The following is a 15897-nucleotide window of genomic DNA, read 5'->3' as shown; positions in this document are numbered from 1 at the left end:
CCTTTCCAACTGGGCACTATACACTGCACTTGTAATGGTTTGGTTAGATGGTAAAAGTTCATAATGAAGAATTCCTTTAAAATTCCACCAAACACACAACATCACTTTTTTCGCATGCAAGTCAGGTTTTGGCGTGGGCTGCGGAGCCTCATTTTTGTCCAACCATTGAGGCCGCCTTTTCAAATTAACATACAGCACCCATTCTTCATCTCCGGTAACAATTTGCTCTAAAAACGGCAAACGGTTTTGACGAGAGAGGAGCGAACTGCAAATTGTGACTCTTTGATTACGGTTGTTGTCAGTCAACTCATGAGGAACCCATTTTCCAAACTTTTGGACTTTGCCAAGTGCACGCAATTGATTGGAAATTGTTTTTTGTGAACAATTTAAAGTTGTCGCAAGCTCTTGTTGGGTAATTTGAGGATTTTGCACCAAAAGAGCTTGAAGAGCTTCTTGATCAAAATTGGACACACGGCCTCGACCACTCTTGTCATCTAACGAAAAATTTCCCTCGCGAAATTTCTCAAACCAACGCTGGCATTTTCTGGCGCTAACTGCATCTTGACCAAGAGCACTGCAGATGTTTTTTGCAGCCTCACTTGCTTGTCTTCCTAATTGGAACTCATAAAGCATGCAGTGCCGAATATGCTCTTCATCCACCATCTTCTTAGCCTTAGTTTTGCAACAAAAACCAAACCAAACACAAACTTTTTCAAGCAAAACTTGTTAATTGCACTTCACACGTTCTGTAGATACCACGTGTTTGAAGGTTATGTCAATACAAGTCAATGCCAAGCAAGATTTTAAACGAATGTTTAAAAACGACATTAATTATTACTACTATAAAGGGTTGCAGGTTTGATTCTGGTCGAGGGCATATATGTACCATGGTTGCAGGCTCAATCCCCAGCACTGGTCGAAGTACATGTGGGAGGCAACCAACCAATGTCTCTCTCTCACATGATGTTTTCTTTGTCTCTCCTGCTCCCTTTTACTCTCTAAAATCAATGGGGAAAATATGCTCAGGGAAGGATTAACCAGAAAAAAGAAAAATCTTTTTCAGTGATATAATTTGAACTGATTCTTAAGAGTATTAAGGAATTTACTTCTATTGAAATAAAGGAGAGAGAAACAAAAGTGAAACTCCTCACTTGGCTTCATCTTAATGAGTCCTCTGTGACAGTGTCTGGGATGTTCCTTAGATTTTTATCTCCTCATGGCTGTTCATTAACTTTCCAAGGGATTCTAAATCTAAATAATTAAAAAGTTTTGTGGTTACGAATAATCATCATTGAAATATGGAATAATTTACCAGAAAAAGGCAGCTCTATCCTGGGAGGGTTTTAAATGTTCTTTGGTATGAAAGTTACATTCAATATTTTGTGTGTTTTAAAAAAACAAATCTATAGGAATCCAGGTGAATAGTCATTTTCAGCAAGAATTTCCCAGCTTGCAGGCAGCTGGGGATCAGGAAAAAAAAGAAAAAGAAGCAAATGATGACAACTGTGGACCTGGACCCAGTTTACGCCCACCGAGTAAGAGTGCTTTCTGTTCAATAAAAACAATGAGATTACGTTTGTATTTTATCTTGTGATGTAACTTCCTGCCTGCTAATGTTGTATGTATGGTTTGCCTACTTTTAAAAAGCAGAAAGTAACTAGTTGTTTGCCATTTAAATGTGGTTTCTACATTAACGGTATCAGTCCAACTTGAGAACTTGTTGTAAGTATACATCTTAACAAGATGCTTAGGTGACTTATTTGCACATCAATATTTGGTTGTTTTTACAATAATAAAGTATTTAGGGCAAACCTCCAATATGCATATACTTACATATTTATAAAATATTTTTTGATACTCCATTAATATTTAGGGATCCCTTTCTGAACTCAAATCCAGGAACCAAGTAAGTTTGGATAGTGACAGATACTTGCATTAAGTATATTACAAAGCAAAAATTTGAAATGGAAATATAAAGTCTTTGATATTTCTTTAAGGCTTATTATTTGTATTAATTTCATATTGTCATTAACAAATATCTTAAAGAACCTGTATTCCTGGGGGAATTCTTCTTTACAGTAATGGTTACAAATTTATATTTCTAATACCCTGATATATTTCATAATTTTGGGCCCATTTCTTGTCAGGTCTGGGTAAATCATCTTATTTATATGTTTAATTCTCACCTGAGGATATCTTTTTTAAGAAAGAGGAAGGGAGAGGAAGAGAAACACAGATGGGTTGCCTCCTATACTTGTCCCAAGCTGGGAGCAAACCCGTGACGCAGGTGTGTGTGCCCTGACTGGGAATTGAACCCATGACTCTTTGATGTATAGGATGACATTCTAACTGAGCCACTCAGTCAGGGCATCTTATTTATTTGTTTTTTTTAATTGCTGTGATGTTCAGGAATTTATAGTATTAGGAACAGAGGGTCAGCTCTGCTATTTTCCTTTGATTTTCATCACTTATCTGTTGCTGCAAAGCAAATTTGGCAACTTTAAACAAGAGACTGAATGGACTCATGGTTTCACAGTACCTGAGAGTCAAGGAATGTGGAAGCAATTTAGCTGGGGATTTTGGCTCAGGAACTCCTCTCACATTTGAAGTAAAGCTGTCACCTAACACTGACTTGAGTAGGGCTGCTGTTCCAAGCTCACTCATGTTGACTTGCTGCTCTATTCTGGTTACACAGATCAGTCCTGGAACACTGTGAGTGGGTGGTAGACAGGGTGTGAATACCAGATGATAAAATACCCTATGAGGCTACCTACCAAACAAGGATTCCTTGTAAAACCACTTATCAGTCTTACTTGGTTAAGTTTAGTCGAACCAGATAATATAGTCACTAACTCTGCTCACTTGGTCACATATAACTAGCAATAGTAGATTGAAAGCATGATGAGCATTATTGACAAGTCTGGGTTGTAGAATTCTTACTCCCTTTCCATAAGGAACTTCAGTATTTTAAAATCAGTATGTGATTTTAAACTCCCTATCAAATATTGGTAAAACTTAATACAGAACTATAATACTAATGTTTTCTTCCCCTACCACATATTTTCTTTTGGTGACGCCTTCTGGTGTACATCTTCTCTGCCACTGCTCTTGACTACCATTAGTAGGGCCTAGATTAGATTTTCACTCTGTTACATTTTCAGATTTTTTCTTATACTTATCTCCCTTTGTACCAGATGTTGCTTGTTGGAGAGATGGTGGTAAGTCTGCTGGCTCATCGACATCTGACCAAGATGAAAAGCTTCCTGGCCAGGATGAAAGCACAGCTGGGTCATCAGAGCAAAATGACATCCTCAAAGTGGTAGAAAAGAGGATAGCTTGTGGTCCTCCACAGGCTAAACTGAATGGACAGCAGCCTGCCCTGGCTTCCCAGTACCGAGCTATGATGCCTCCTTACGTGAGTATTGCTAAATAGCAAGTGCTTACAAAAGAGATGTTTGATTGGGGTTCCAAAAAGAGACTTGGAATGGGGGAAAAGTAGGTTTTTATTTTCATTAACAATAAAAATTAGCATTTTCTTTGATAATGAATATAGGAAACAAATCACAGTACCTGTGATTTTATTATTAATAAGGATCATTGATATTTTCATAATACATTACATTTTTTTAGATATTTCAAAATGTTCTTTATACTCAACATTACTTCATAATATTTATTAGACCCATGGAGAGACCTACTTGATATTTAATGACCTAATAATGAAGCACATATACTACTATGTGACATTTGGTTTTTATTTAATATTGTGGTGACAGAATTTTAGTATAATTGTCATACTTCACATCTATAGATTGTCATACTTCACATCTATAGATTTTAAGACATTTTTATTTTTAAAAGTCTATAGAACTTATCAGACTGCCAAAGGAGTCATGTATGGCACAGAAAAGGTTAATACTGCTTTAGTTCTAAAGTCTTCATTGGTAATATCTTCTTTAGCTTTTCATTATGGAATATTTTACACATAAGTAAAAATATAAATAATATTACAGTGAACCTCTCTCTTCCCATGTCTACCATCCATATTTAGTGGTTAATTTGTGGTCACTCTTGTCTCCTGTTTCTTATGATCTTGGATTATTAAAGCAAATCTCAGATTTCTCCATTTATAATCTGTCTGCATAGTAACTTGACTCAGAACGCACCTGTGGCTACCCATAGGAACTCTCCAAGGCACTACCTGCCCCCTCCCCTTGGGGTATAAACTCTCCCTTATTTTTACCTGAATTTAGCTTCTTGTTATCTGCAAATCTGCCTTCAATTAATTTATCTCTGCATTAGGATCAAGTCTCACTTTTCCTTTCAAGTACTTGAATTTGGTTAAGGCTTTGCTGTTTTCTGGGGTGCACTCGTATCTTTTTTAGTTTTTCTTGTCAGTTCACAATCACTTTTATGTAATTTTGTTAATGGGTAACAAGTTCTATGCTGTGTGCTGGTTATATTATTATTTGTAAACACTTTGGTGGCAGTAATCTTACAAATGGCATTTAGCAATGTTCGTTTTCCACATTCAGATGTTTCAACAGTATCCCAGGATGGCATATCCTCCTCTTCATGGCCCCATGAGGTTTCCACCTTCTTTATCTGAAACAAACAAGTAAGACTACTAAATGATTAAAGTCCACAAGATACATGCATATATATGTTCATTAAGATTTTCTGGTGGTTGAGTAGATTGTGATAATTGATTCATTTTTCTGTTCTCAAAGTACAATTGCTATACTTGGCTAGCTTTTATAAAACAAAATTATCTTACATAAAATTCTGAAAACTGACAATTATGGCCCTAAAAATCAGTGACACTTGTTTATTATCCCTTCTTCTTCAATGTTGAGGAATCCCCATTCTCTTTTTGCTTAATGCTCAGCATCCTCCTAAATGATGATTTTTGTTAAAGTTCTGTATTTTGAGATTAGTATTAGCCATATTATCCTTTAACATATGTATGTTTTATTTTGTACCTTTGACAATTAAAAAACCTTGTCTGCTCTTAAACTTGCATAAAATTAGTATTATCCTAAATTTATATAATTTCTTCATACGCATGCATTGTATTTTGTATATCATAGTATATAAAACATTGTTGAATGGAAATGAACTAAATTCCAATCTTTTAATTTAGAATTATTAAAACGTATCCTTTCCTCCTTATAACCTCTCATTCATTAGAGGCCTTCGAGGAAGAGGCCCACCTCCTTCCTGGGCCTCCGAGCCTGAACGCCCCTCCATCCTTAGTGCGTCAGAACTGAAGGAACTTGATAAATTTGATAATTTAGATGCTGAAGCAGATGAAGGTTGGGCAGGTAAGAGGCAAAATTAGTTAAGCGTTTAAAAATTTTGATCCTTCTAAGCAGTCCTTCTGAGTTTTCTTTATTTTAATAGGTGCCCAGATGGAAGTAGATTATACAGAACAACTGAATTTCAGTGATGATGATGAGCAAGGAAGTAATAGTCCTAAAGAAAACAACAGGTAAGTTGTTATGATATCTTTTACAATGAATTGCCAAGATAAGCCTTAAATTTGAGAGGCTTCATTATTAATAGACATTTGTTCTTTATTTATTATAGAATTTCTGTATTCCATTCCAAGGACTTTTATTGAGTCAGGGTGTGATTAATGAGCCAATTTAAAAAATACAGCCAATCAGTGAATTAAAGTTTCATGTTTTCAAAGAAAGTGCATGTTTTAACAAAGATGCTTAGATAACTGCTATCTAATTGGAGATCTTTTTTTTTAAAAAAAAAATCTTCACCCGAGCATATGTGTATTGTTTTGAGAAGGAGGGAGAAACATCAATCACTTGCCTCCTATACACACTCCAACTGGGGATGGAACCCACAAACTTTTGTTGTATAGGACGACATTCTGACCAACTGAGCGATTCAGCCAGGACTAATTGGAGATATTTTGAGAGACAACATTAAGGACCATTTAAAACTTATTACTTGCTTAACCTGATCTATATTGACAAAATTGGAGGAAAATTACCTGGGTTACTACACTAAGACAAGCTACATCAAGTCTTTGATTTTTTTAAGCTTAGAAAATGGGAGAATTATTTTTTTTCTTTCTTATGGAATATAGGGGCCTCAGCATCAGGAATATATAGATTATGTGGCATAGCAATTAGACTTTTAAAATACATAGGAGCGTGCTTACACGCATACATTTGTGTAGTTTTTCACTCTGCTATTTCGTGATCAGTTGTGAGATGCTGTGATTTGTTGTAAGTGTTTTTCTTTGTAATTTGATTTATCTTTATCATTAAGTCAAAATAAATTAGAATTCAGTTATTAAGTATCTGTAATATTACTAAATTGCATTTAGTTGAGACTTTGGGTGAGGGGGATGGAAAATGACAGAATTCTCTTCCTTTGCCAGGTTGTGTTGGGTGTGAGTGTGATTTTTTTTTTTTTTTTAATCCTCACCCAAGGATATTTTTTCATTGATTTTTAGAGACAGGGAAAGACAGAGAGAAGCATCGATGTGAGAAAAACGCACAGATTGGTTGCCTCCTGCATAAGCCCTGTCTAAAGTCCGGTCCCAGGCTAGGGAGGAGCCTGCAATCAATTTCTGTGCCCTTGACTGGAATCACACCCAGGACCCTTTGGTCCACAGGCCAACGCTCTGTCTACTGAGCCAAACTAGCTAGGGCTGTTCACATCTGTTTTTTAACAACACTATACTTTATATCTTGTGGTGATAACCTGGCCAAGCCCAATCCCCACTACAGTACAGGTATATATAATGGTGCTAATTTGTTTATATGTTGAATAAACAAAATAGCACCACTTACAAAACCATCTCTTTCATTCCTTGATAGATTTTTTTTTACTTGAAACCATCTGGAAATATCCTTTTTATGTAAAGAAAGTGCATTTACTTACGGTAAAGTTTGTCCGCCTCACTTTTTTATTTCACTTGTTTTTTTAATTCTTCAGTGAGGATCAAGGTTCCAAAGCTTCTGAAAACACTGAGACTCGAAAAGAACCAGAAGAGGTGTCCAACACTAAATCATCATCTCAGCTACCTACCCAGCCACCAGTAGCAAAAGGTCCTTATGGGAAAGGACCACCATTTAATCAGGTTTGTTGGGCTCAAGGAGATCTTTGTCACTGCAGATACTTTGGATGAATTAACCTTATTAATCAGAGTAGACAAAGACTTAGGAAATGGAAACTATCTATTTTTTTCTTGAATAGCTCTAGATCTAAATCATAATTTTATTGTATATAACAGGAACTGTTAATACAGTAACAAGCTTGTATGTAGAAACTAAACTTTTACCTTTTTTTTTTTTTTTCGTATAATAATTCCATCATATCGAAGTAGAGGAATAAATTGTTTTGCCCGACTACCATTGCTGAAGGGCTTTATGGTTCAGTGAATACTTTGTACATCCTAGTTAGTAGTCATCTGTGAAATTATACCTTGAGTAGGGAGGTCACACACAGGAACTAGAAACATCTGTTAACTCTGAGCTATTTTGAAGAACATTATTAAAGAAGGGAAGTAAGTATGTGGGCAACAGATACATTTGATCCTACTTCAAAGTAGCAATAGCTTCATTGAGAACTGGGAATAAAAAAGCACCAACTTCCAGAGAGTTCACTTAACTCCATGTATTAGTTGAAGTCATGCAAACAGATAGAAGAACCTGTCCCTTCAGGGCGTAAATGTGGGTAGCTAGCGGTGTTTATGAAAGCAAAAGAAAGTCAACAAACTTCAGTTACAGCACACTGTGATAAACTGCTGCAAGAGAGACTGCACATAGGGAATTCTTAGAGAATATTATGGAAAAGCCTTTACAAAAGACTTGGCATGTGAAGCAAGAATTAGCCAGTAAACACAGGAAAGAGAGCAATTCCTAGCAATGAGAGCAAGAGTAAGAGCTATGTAAGAACCAGTCATTAGTTTTGTATGCTATAATAGGTTTAAATTTTGTTTTTAAAGCACTGGTTAGTTATTGGAGAATAAATTTGGAAACTCTGAAAAGGAATTTTTCAAGTATTGTGTATTCTAAAATCCATCTTTTGTGTCACTTTTAACCTACTGGTGTAATGGGAAATGATAATTCCTTTGTGAAAGAATGGAGAAATATATATATATATACACTAGGGATCTGGTGCACAAATTCATATACCAGTGGGTTCCCTCTGCCTGGCCTGCAGGATCGAGCCAAAACCAGCTTTCCGATATCCCCTGAGGGGCCCTGGATTGCAAGAAGGCGCATGCCAGGCCAAGGGACCCCACCAGCACTCAATCTGGGCCGGGAGGGATGCGGGAGGTGGACCAGCTGGGGAGGGACTGCCAGAGAGCTTCAGGGTGTCTCTAACCTGTCTCACTCAGTCCTGATCAGTGGAACTCCAGCAGCAAGCTAACCTACTGGTTGGAACATCTGCTTCCTGGTGGCTGGTGCACATCATAGCAACCAGTCGACTGCCTGCCCCCAGGTGGTCAATGCACATCATAGCAAGCAGTTGAGCTGCCTTAGCATATCATTAGCATATTACACTTTGATTGTTTGGATGGACAACCAGACACTTAGCATATTAGGCTTGTATTATATAGGGTATTTTTTTTATTGTTTAAAGTATTATATATGTCTCCTTTATCTTCCAATTGACACACACACCTTCTCCGCCTACCCCCACCCCTGGGGCAAGCCCCAGTGTCCCTGTCCATTGGTTATGCTAATAGACATGCATACAAGTCCTTTGGTTGATCTCTAAACCCCTCTCCCTCCGCTGCCCCTTGACTCTGGATCTATTTTTGTTCATTAGTTTATGTTGGTCATTATATCCCACATATGAGTGAGATCATGTGATATTTCTCTTTCACTGACTGACTTATTTCACTTAGCATAATGTTTTCCAGTTCCATCCATGCTGTTGCAAATGGTAAAAGTTCCTTCTTTTTTATAGCAGCATTGCATTGTGTAGATGTACCACCGTTTTTTAATCCTCTCATCTGTTGATGGGCACTTAGGGTGTTCCAAATCTTAGCTATTGTAAATTGTGCTGCTCCGAACATAGCAGTGCATATATCCTTTCTGACTGGTGTTTCTGGTTTCTTGGGATATATTCCTAGAAGTGGGATCACTGAGTCAAATGGGAGTTCCATTTTTAGGTTTTTTTTTTTAGGAAACTCCATACTGTTTTCCACAGTAGCTGTACCAGTCTACATTCCCACAAGCAGTACATGAGGTTCCTTTTTCTCCACATCTTCACAAGCACTTACTGTTTGTTGATTTGTTGATGATAGCCATTTTGACAGATGTGAGATGGTACCTCATTGTTGTTTTGCATCTCTCCGATGATTAGTGACTTTGAGCGTGTTTTCATATTTCTCTCGGCCTTCTGTATGTCCTCTTTTGGGAAGTGTCTGTTTAAGTCCTTTGCCCATTTTTTGATTGGATTGTTTACCTTCCTTTTGCTAAGTTGTATGAGTTCTCTGTAAATTGTAGAGATTAAACCCTTACCTGAAATAGCATTGGCAAATATGTTCTCCATGCAGTGGGCTTTCTTGTTGTGCAGAAACTTTTTGTTTTGATGTAGTCCCATTTTTTAATTTTTTCCTTAATTTCCATTGCCCTAGGAGTGTATCAGTAAAGATATTGCTATGACATATGTCTGATATTTTGCTGCCGAGAAATATTTTATATACCATTTTTTAATATCTAAATTTTTTTTGTGTTTGTGACAATGATGTATGTATTAGCAAGTGAATAGCCATACATTGTATCTGGTTCCAACATGTTTTAGATGTATGTTGTTTTTTTCTTTAGGTAAATCTCAGTTTTAGTTTGCTGTTAGAAAATCCAGGAAAAGTATTGGGCTTACATGAATAAAAATTTTAAATTAGAGGCATATTTCTAAGTAGTCAAATTACCTGGGCTAGAATTCCAGACTTTATACATTAAAATTCTACTTTTTTGCCAAGTTCTTTTGAGATTCTAACCTTATTGAAATCACAATAATTCTATAGAACGTAAAGAAATATTTCCAGTAGATATCTTTCTCTAATTATTTTGTAACAATCCATAGGAACGTGGACCATCTTCTCACCTGCCACCACCCCCAAAGTTGCTTGCACAGCAGGTAAATTTTAACTACATGCTGGCTTATTGTCTATATGTATTTGACTTTGTTTTCAGGATAGATACTGCAGATGTGTTTTATTTATAACTTTTATCAACCTTCTTTATCTTTTAGCTCCTACATGTCTACCTCTTCATCCCTTCCCTTTTTGTTCTCAGCTGAGGAACAAACTCCTCATTTCGCTAGGAAAACTTCCCATTTCAGTGCCCTTCCTGTTCTGACTGCCTTTCTGCTGCCCTTACCTCTTTCCTTGTTCTCTAGATCCCATCTTCTATCACTTGCCAGTAATATTATCTCTCAAAACATCTTTTAAACCAGGCCAACTTTAACTCCCACCCACCCTTTATCCCCCTTGCGTTTCGACCCTTATTTCTCTGTTCTCCTTCATGGCAAAATCATTTCAGTGAGTTATTTATATTCCTGATAACTGTTAATCTCTCCATCCTTAAAACTCTTTACTTGCTTTTGAGGCATTATATTATTTTCTTTCCTTTCATCAATTTGTATTCCTTCTGGGCCTCCTGTACTGGACTTTGAGTGTTGGAGGGCTCAGGGCTGTGTTCTCATTCCCTTTTAGACATCTGGTAATACTATCAACAGTTAAAAAGTATATTATAACTCAGTAAGACCCAAGAAAATGATTTGAACATTCACTTGACAAAATAAGGTATTCAAGTGGCCAAGAAACACATAATAAGATGCTCGGTATCTTTAGTCACCTGAGAAATGCCAATTAAAACCACAACACATCCCAAATTAAAAAGGCTGATGACACCAAATGCTGGTGAGGATTAGAGCAGCTGACGCTTTCATACATTACTGGTGGGGCTGTGAAACCTTATAATCACTTTGGATGATAAGTGATTTTTGGCAGTTTCTTCTGAAGTGAAACATATACTTACCATATGACTCAGCAATTCCATCCCTAGATGTTTATCCCAGAGAAATGAAAACATACATTTACACAAAGACATAAGGCATAAATGCTGATAGCTGTCTTATTCATAGTTTAAAAACTAGAAGTGATCCACAAGTCCATGCACAGATAAAATCGTGTGTCTGAGAAGGGGTACTACCCTACCCAGCAGTGGAATGGAGCAGACTTGATGCACTCTGTGATCTCAGCCTGTTATCCTCAGCATAAGAAGCCAGGCACAAAAGAGAATATGACTTGAAATCCTAGGAAAGGCAAAACTACCCTTTTTTTTTTTTTTTTTTCTTTTTTTTAAATATATTTTATTGATTTTTTACAGAGAGAGATAGAGAGTTAGAAACATCTATGAGAGAGAATCATCGATCAGCTGCCTCTTGCACATCCCCTACTGGGGATGCACCCACAACCAAGGTACATGCCCTTGACCAGAATCGAACCCGGGACCTTTCAGTCCGCAGGCCAACGCTCTATCCACTGAGCCAAACCGGTTTCGGCAAAAACTACCCTTTTTGGCCAGCATGGGTCAGAGGCTGGCTGGGAGCAGGGTGTGGGCAGAGGAGTGGTGAGAAGGCTCCATGTCTTAATCGGGCAGTAGTATTCAGGTGTGTGCATCCCATTTTATGTAAATTATACTTTAGCAAAGTTGCCTTTTTTCTTTTTTTTTTAATTTGCTTGTTCTGAGTTTATTGCGTACATTAGGTACTTTTATATAATTGCTTTGTTTATGCTGCTTGTCTTTGAGCTATAAAGTAAACAACACCAGGGGATGTAAGTGGTTTGCCTGAGACAGCACTGTTAGTTACTAATTTATAGTCTTGTCTTCCTGGAGTTTTGTTTTGTTTTTTAATATTCAGCCCAGTGTTCTCACCAGACCATTATTTTTTAGGATTCTGAGTAGATATATGGCTTTTTAGGTTTCTTCACCCCAGTAGCTTATTAAAATCAGTATTTTGAAAACAAAAAAAATTAAATTCCTTAATGTGTCAACGCTTTTTTTTTTTTATCTTTTATTGATTTTTTTTTTTTTTTTTTTTTTTTTTTTTTTTTTTTTTTTTTTACAGAGAGGAAGGGAGAGAGATAGAGAGCCAGAAACGTCTATGAGAGAGAAACATAGACCAGCTGCCTCTTGCACATCCCCCACCGGGGATGTCCCCGCAACCAACGTACATGCCCCTGACTAGAGTTGAACCCGGGACCTTTCAGTCCACAGACCGACGCTCTACCGCTGAGCCAAACCGGTTTCGGCATGTGTCAACCTTTTTTATTTTGCTAGTCTGTATAGTCGCTGGCAGTGATTTTAGACCTTACAGTACTATTTTAGAACACATTAACTGAAAATTAAGTCATTAAAACTCAGTCTCCAGGTGATCCTTCTTTGATCCATTTGGACTCTAGATGGGTCTTTCTGGATTTCTCATTTTGGAGCTGGGACTCTTTCAACTCCTTCTGGGGCCAATTTCTAGGGACTCCTTTTGTAGAGTGGCATTGCTCTTCCTACTTAGCATCTTCAGCTATCCGCCCTTCCCTGTAGCACTGCCGTCTTCTCAGAGCTCACTTCGTGCCATCATGCATTTTTCTGGACTTTTTCTCCCGCTTTAGACTTCCATCTTCAGCAGTTGTTATTAAAACACACATGCTAGATTTCCTTTGTCTCTAAATTTGGATTCTGAAAGTCATCTTGTGACAGCTTCATTCAACAAATACTGAGTGAGCCTCATGTCCAGATAATAATAGGCACATGCTCAGTAACTATTAGGTGGTTGAATTAATTATTCTGCTGTCTGTCTGGAGAATTAATCTAGATTTAATGTTTTCCCTATGTTGGTACTTGTTTGCGTTTTAATGTAATATGTGTATCGGGAAAATTTCTGACATTTTTGTGGAGTTTTTTTCTTTCCTCTCCATGCCTACTTATACACCCCATTTGTCAGAAATAGATTTGTTTCATCTCATTGGATAATTTTTCTGAATGTTTCAGCATCCTCCTCCGGACCGACAAGCAGTTCCTGGAAGACCAGGCCCTTTCCCCCCTAAGCAGCAAGTACCGGATGAAGATGAAATATGGAAGCAAAGAAGAAGGCAGCAGTCAGAACTCTCTGCAGCGGTGGAACGCGCTCGTAAACGGCGTGAAGAGGAAGAGCGGAGGATGGAAGAACAGAGGAAGGCAGCTTGTGCCGAGAAACTGAAACGATTAAATGAGAAGCTGGGCATCGTGGACAAGCAGCCATCTCCAGAAGAAATTAGAGAAAGGGAGCGAGAAAAAGAACGGGAGCGGGAGAAAGAACTTGAAAAAGAACAAGAACGGGAGCGGGAGAAGGAGAAGGAAAGGGAACGGGAAAGGGAAAGGGAAAAGCAACAGGAGAAGGAGAGAGAACTGGAGAGAGAGCAGGAAAAACAAAGAGAAATGGAGAAGGAAAAAGAGAAAGAACTAGAACAACAGGAAAAGGAAAGAGAACTAGAAGTGCAGAAGCCGAAAGAGCAGGAAAAGGAATGGGAGTTGGAGAAGAAAGAGGGGGAGAAAGTGGAGGAAAAAGTCGAACACAAAGAACCTGCTTTAGAAACTATGGTAGAAAAACCAGAAAGTGAGAGCTGTAATAAAGGTAAATTGCCTTATTTGTTCTTATATACACTTTACAAAATGTTTCACTTTATTCAAAGTGCTGATATCTGTATATTTAATGTGTATAATCTGAATTTAGAAATCTAAAATATAATTTCATGTGTAATTTAAAAAACAAAGTTTGTGGGGTTTGGGGATTTTTTGGGGGGGGGGGGGGTAGAAATTAACTTCTATTGGATGCTTTAATATATTCCCTAATTTTTTTCTTGTGATTAAATACAATGTGACATAAAAGTTAGCATCTTTTGAATTAATTATTTCCCCATGTTGTTAGATGCACAGTTTAGTAATATTAATACATTTATAATGCTGTGAAACCATCATCACCATCCGTCTCATGAACTCTTTATCTTGCAAAACTGAAACTCTACCCAGTAAACAATAGCACCTCATTTTCCTCTCTCCACAGCCTTTGTGACTGGCTAATTTCACTTGGCATACCAACTTCAAGCTTAATCCGTGTTGTAGCATATTACAAAAATTTCCCTTTTTTTAAGGCTTACGTAGTAATCCATTGTATGTATATTCCACATTTTTCTTACATACTCATCTGCTGGTGAGCACTTGGATTGTTTCCATTTTATATACCTATTTTGAGTAATGCTGCTGTGAATGTGAGTGTACAGAAATCTCTTTGAGACCCTGCTTTTATTTCTTTTGAGTTTATATTTATACTCGTTTTCTAGAACAAATATGACTATGGTTTTCTTTGGGATGAAAATTTTTCTTTTTGGTATTGTATGGTTCTTCTTTTGTGTAATCATACTTGACACCCTTTACACAGAATAATGATTTATATGTTTGAAGATAGTCAGTGATCACTATGTTGTCATCAGACTTAAATTCATTCTTTTTGTTTTTTTCAATAACTAATAGTCCCTTGATTAAAAAAATTCACTGTTTTATTTTAAGTATAGGTGTTTGTATTTTCACATAAGTTCTTTGGAACTATAAGTAAAATTTGATAGTAACATTAATATTTATTAAACCATGGAAGATAGGTATTTGAAATATTTTACTATCACAGACAATCATACAGATTTTTGTATAATCAAGCATTTGGACTTGTGATCTCAGTATTATTAAGAATCCATCTTTGAAGAAATCAAATGTTTTATTAATCTAATGCTATCTCATTGATGGCTATCAATATTAGAATGCAAAACTGTTTTGGAGTATTGGGGATGATTTTATTTTCCTTACCTTTTTAAATATATCTAATAATTTCACTTTAGCTCAAACATGTGTTTGGTAAGTGTTATAGGAAAATCATTATCTTTTATCTTTTCTTGGGCAGAGGATGACCCGGTTTTCACTAGACAAGACAGCAATCACAGTGAAAAAGAGACCACTCAAGTGGCACATGAAGCAGAACCAGAATCAGGGTCTCAACCCCGGCCTGCTGTTTTATCTGGTTATTTTAAACAGTTTCAGAAGTCTTTACCACCACGATTCCAGCGGCAGCAGGTAACAACAAAAACATTTTATTATCATATCATAATTATCATATACAATTGAAAAAGTTTATTGCTCAATAGTCTGAGAAATAATTTGACATAAAACCTACAATATTTAAAGCACAGTGGTTTTTCCTAAAATTCTTTCCCATTTTAAGAATAGTTTGTTTATAAGGGCTTTACCTTGAACTTCTGCCATTCCATTTTCCTCTGCCTCCTTTATAGACACTACCTCCCTTTTTAGGGAATGGTTTCTGCAGTATAATTAATAAGTGATTAGTTGTTTAAATCACGATTCCATAACTTGCTCTTTTGTTTTGCCATCTTTTGTTATTAAGTGTCTTTTAATTCTTTTTTTAGAATTATTCCAAATGTCCTGTTATTTCTGATTTGATTGGTCATATTAATGTTTCATATGGAACTAGACTCTCAAGCTGTGGGACTCTGCTCTTTCAGGAACAGATGAAACAGCAGCAGTGGCAGCAGCAGCAGCAAGGTGTCCTTCCCCAGGCAGTCCCTTCCCAGCCATCTGGGGCTGCTGTCCCTCCTCCTCCACACCGACCTCTGTACCAGCCCATGCAGCCCCACCCTCAGCACTTGGCTTCCATGGGCTTTGATCCAAGGTGGCTCATGATGCAGTCGTACATGGATCCTCGAATGATGTCAGGTAGACCTGCTATGGATATTCCTCCCATTCATCCTGGTGAGTTCAAATCCCCACTATTGCATGGCTCACTTGTAGTTGTGCAGGTTCAGAGTTTTTC

At 37.1% G+C, this 15897-nt stretch overlaps 1 protein-coding gene across 31 annotated transcripts in view; it reads left to right on the top strand.

Moving 5' to 3' along the window:
* PRRC2C (proline rich coiled-coil 2C) overlaps positions 1-15897 on the top strand; it is a 65688-nt gene that overhangs the window by 12350 nt on the left and 37441 nt on the right. For all 31 annotated transcript variants that reach the window (XM_036442991.2, XM_036442982.2, XM_036442979.2 and 28 more), the window contains 10 exons: positions 1410-1535; positions 3195-3415; positions 4536-4618; positions 5191-5324; positions 5404-5491; positions 6964-7108; positions 10069-10122; positions 13035-13656; positions 14974-15143; positions 15590-15836. In XM_036442991.2, the coding sequence (XP_036298884.1) occupies positions 1410-1535; positions 3195-3415; positions 4536-4618; positions 5191-5324; positions 5404-5491; positions 6964-7108; positions 10069-10122; positions 13035-13656; positions 14974-15143; positions 15590-15836 (1890 nt within the window). The remainder of the gene's footprint in view (positions 1-1409; positions 1536-3194; positions 3416-4535; positions 4619-5190; positions 5325-5403; positions 5492-6963; positions 7109-10068; positions 10123-13034; positions 13657-14973; positions 15144-15589; positions 15837-15897) is intronic.

The sequence above is a fragment of the Pipistrellus kuhlii genome, unplaced genomic scaffold (genome assembly GCF_014108245.1).
Source record: "Pipistrellus kuhlii isolate mPipKuh1 unplaced genomic scaffold, mPipKuh1.p scaffold_m20_p_18, whole genome shotgun sequence".
Taxonomy (NCBI): domain Eukaryota; kingdom Metazoa; phylum Chordata; class Mammalia; order Chiroptera; family Vespertilionidae; genus Pipistrellus; species Pipistrellus kuhlii.
Note: the sequence above shows the minus strand (reverse complement) of the source record. Positions and strands in the feature narration are given on the sequence as shown.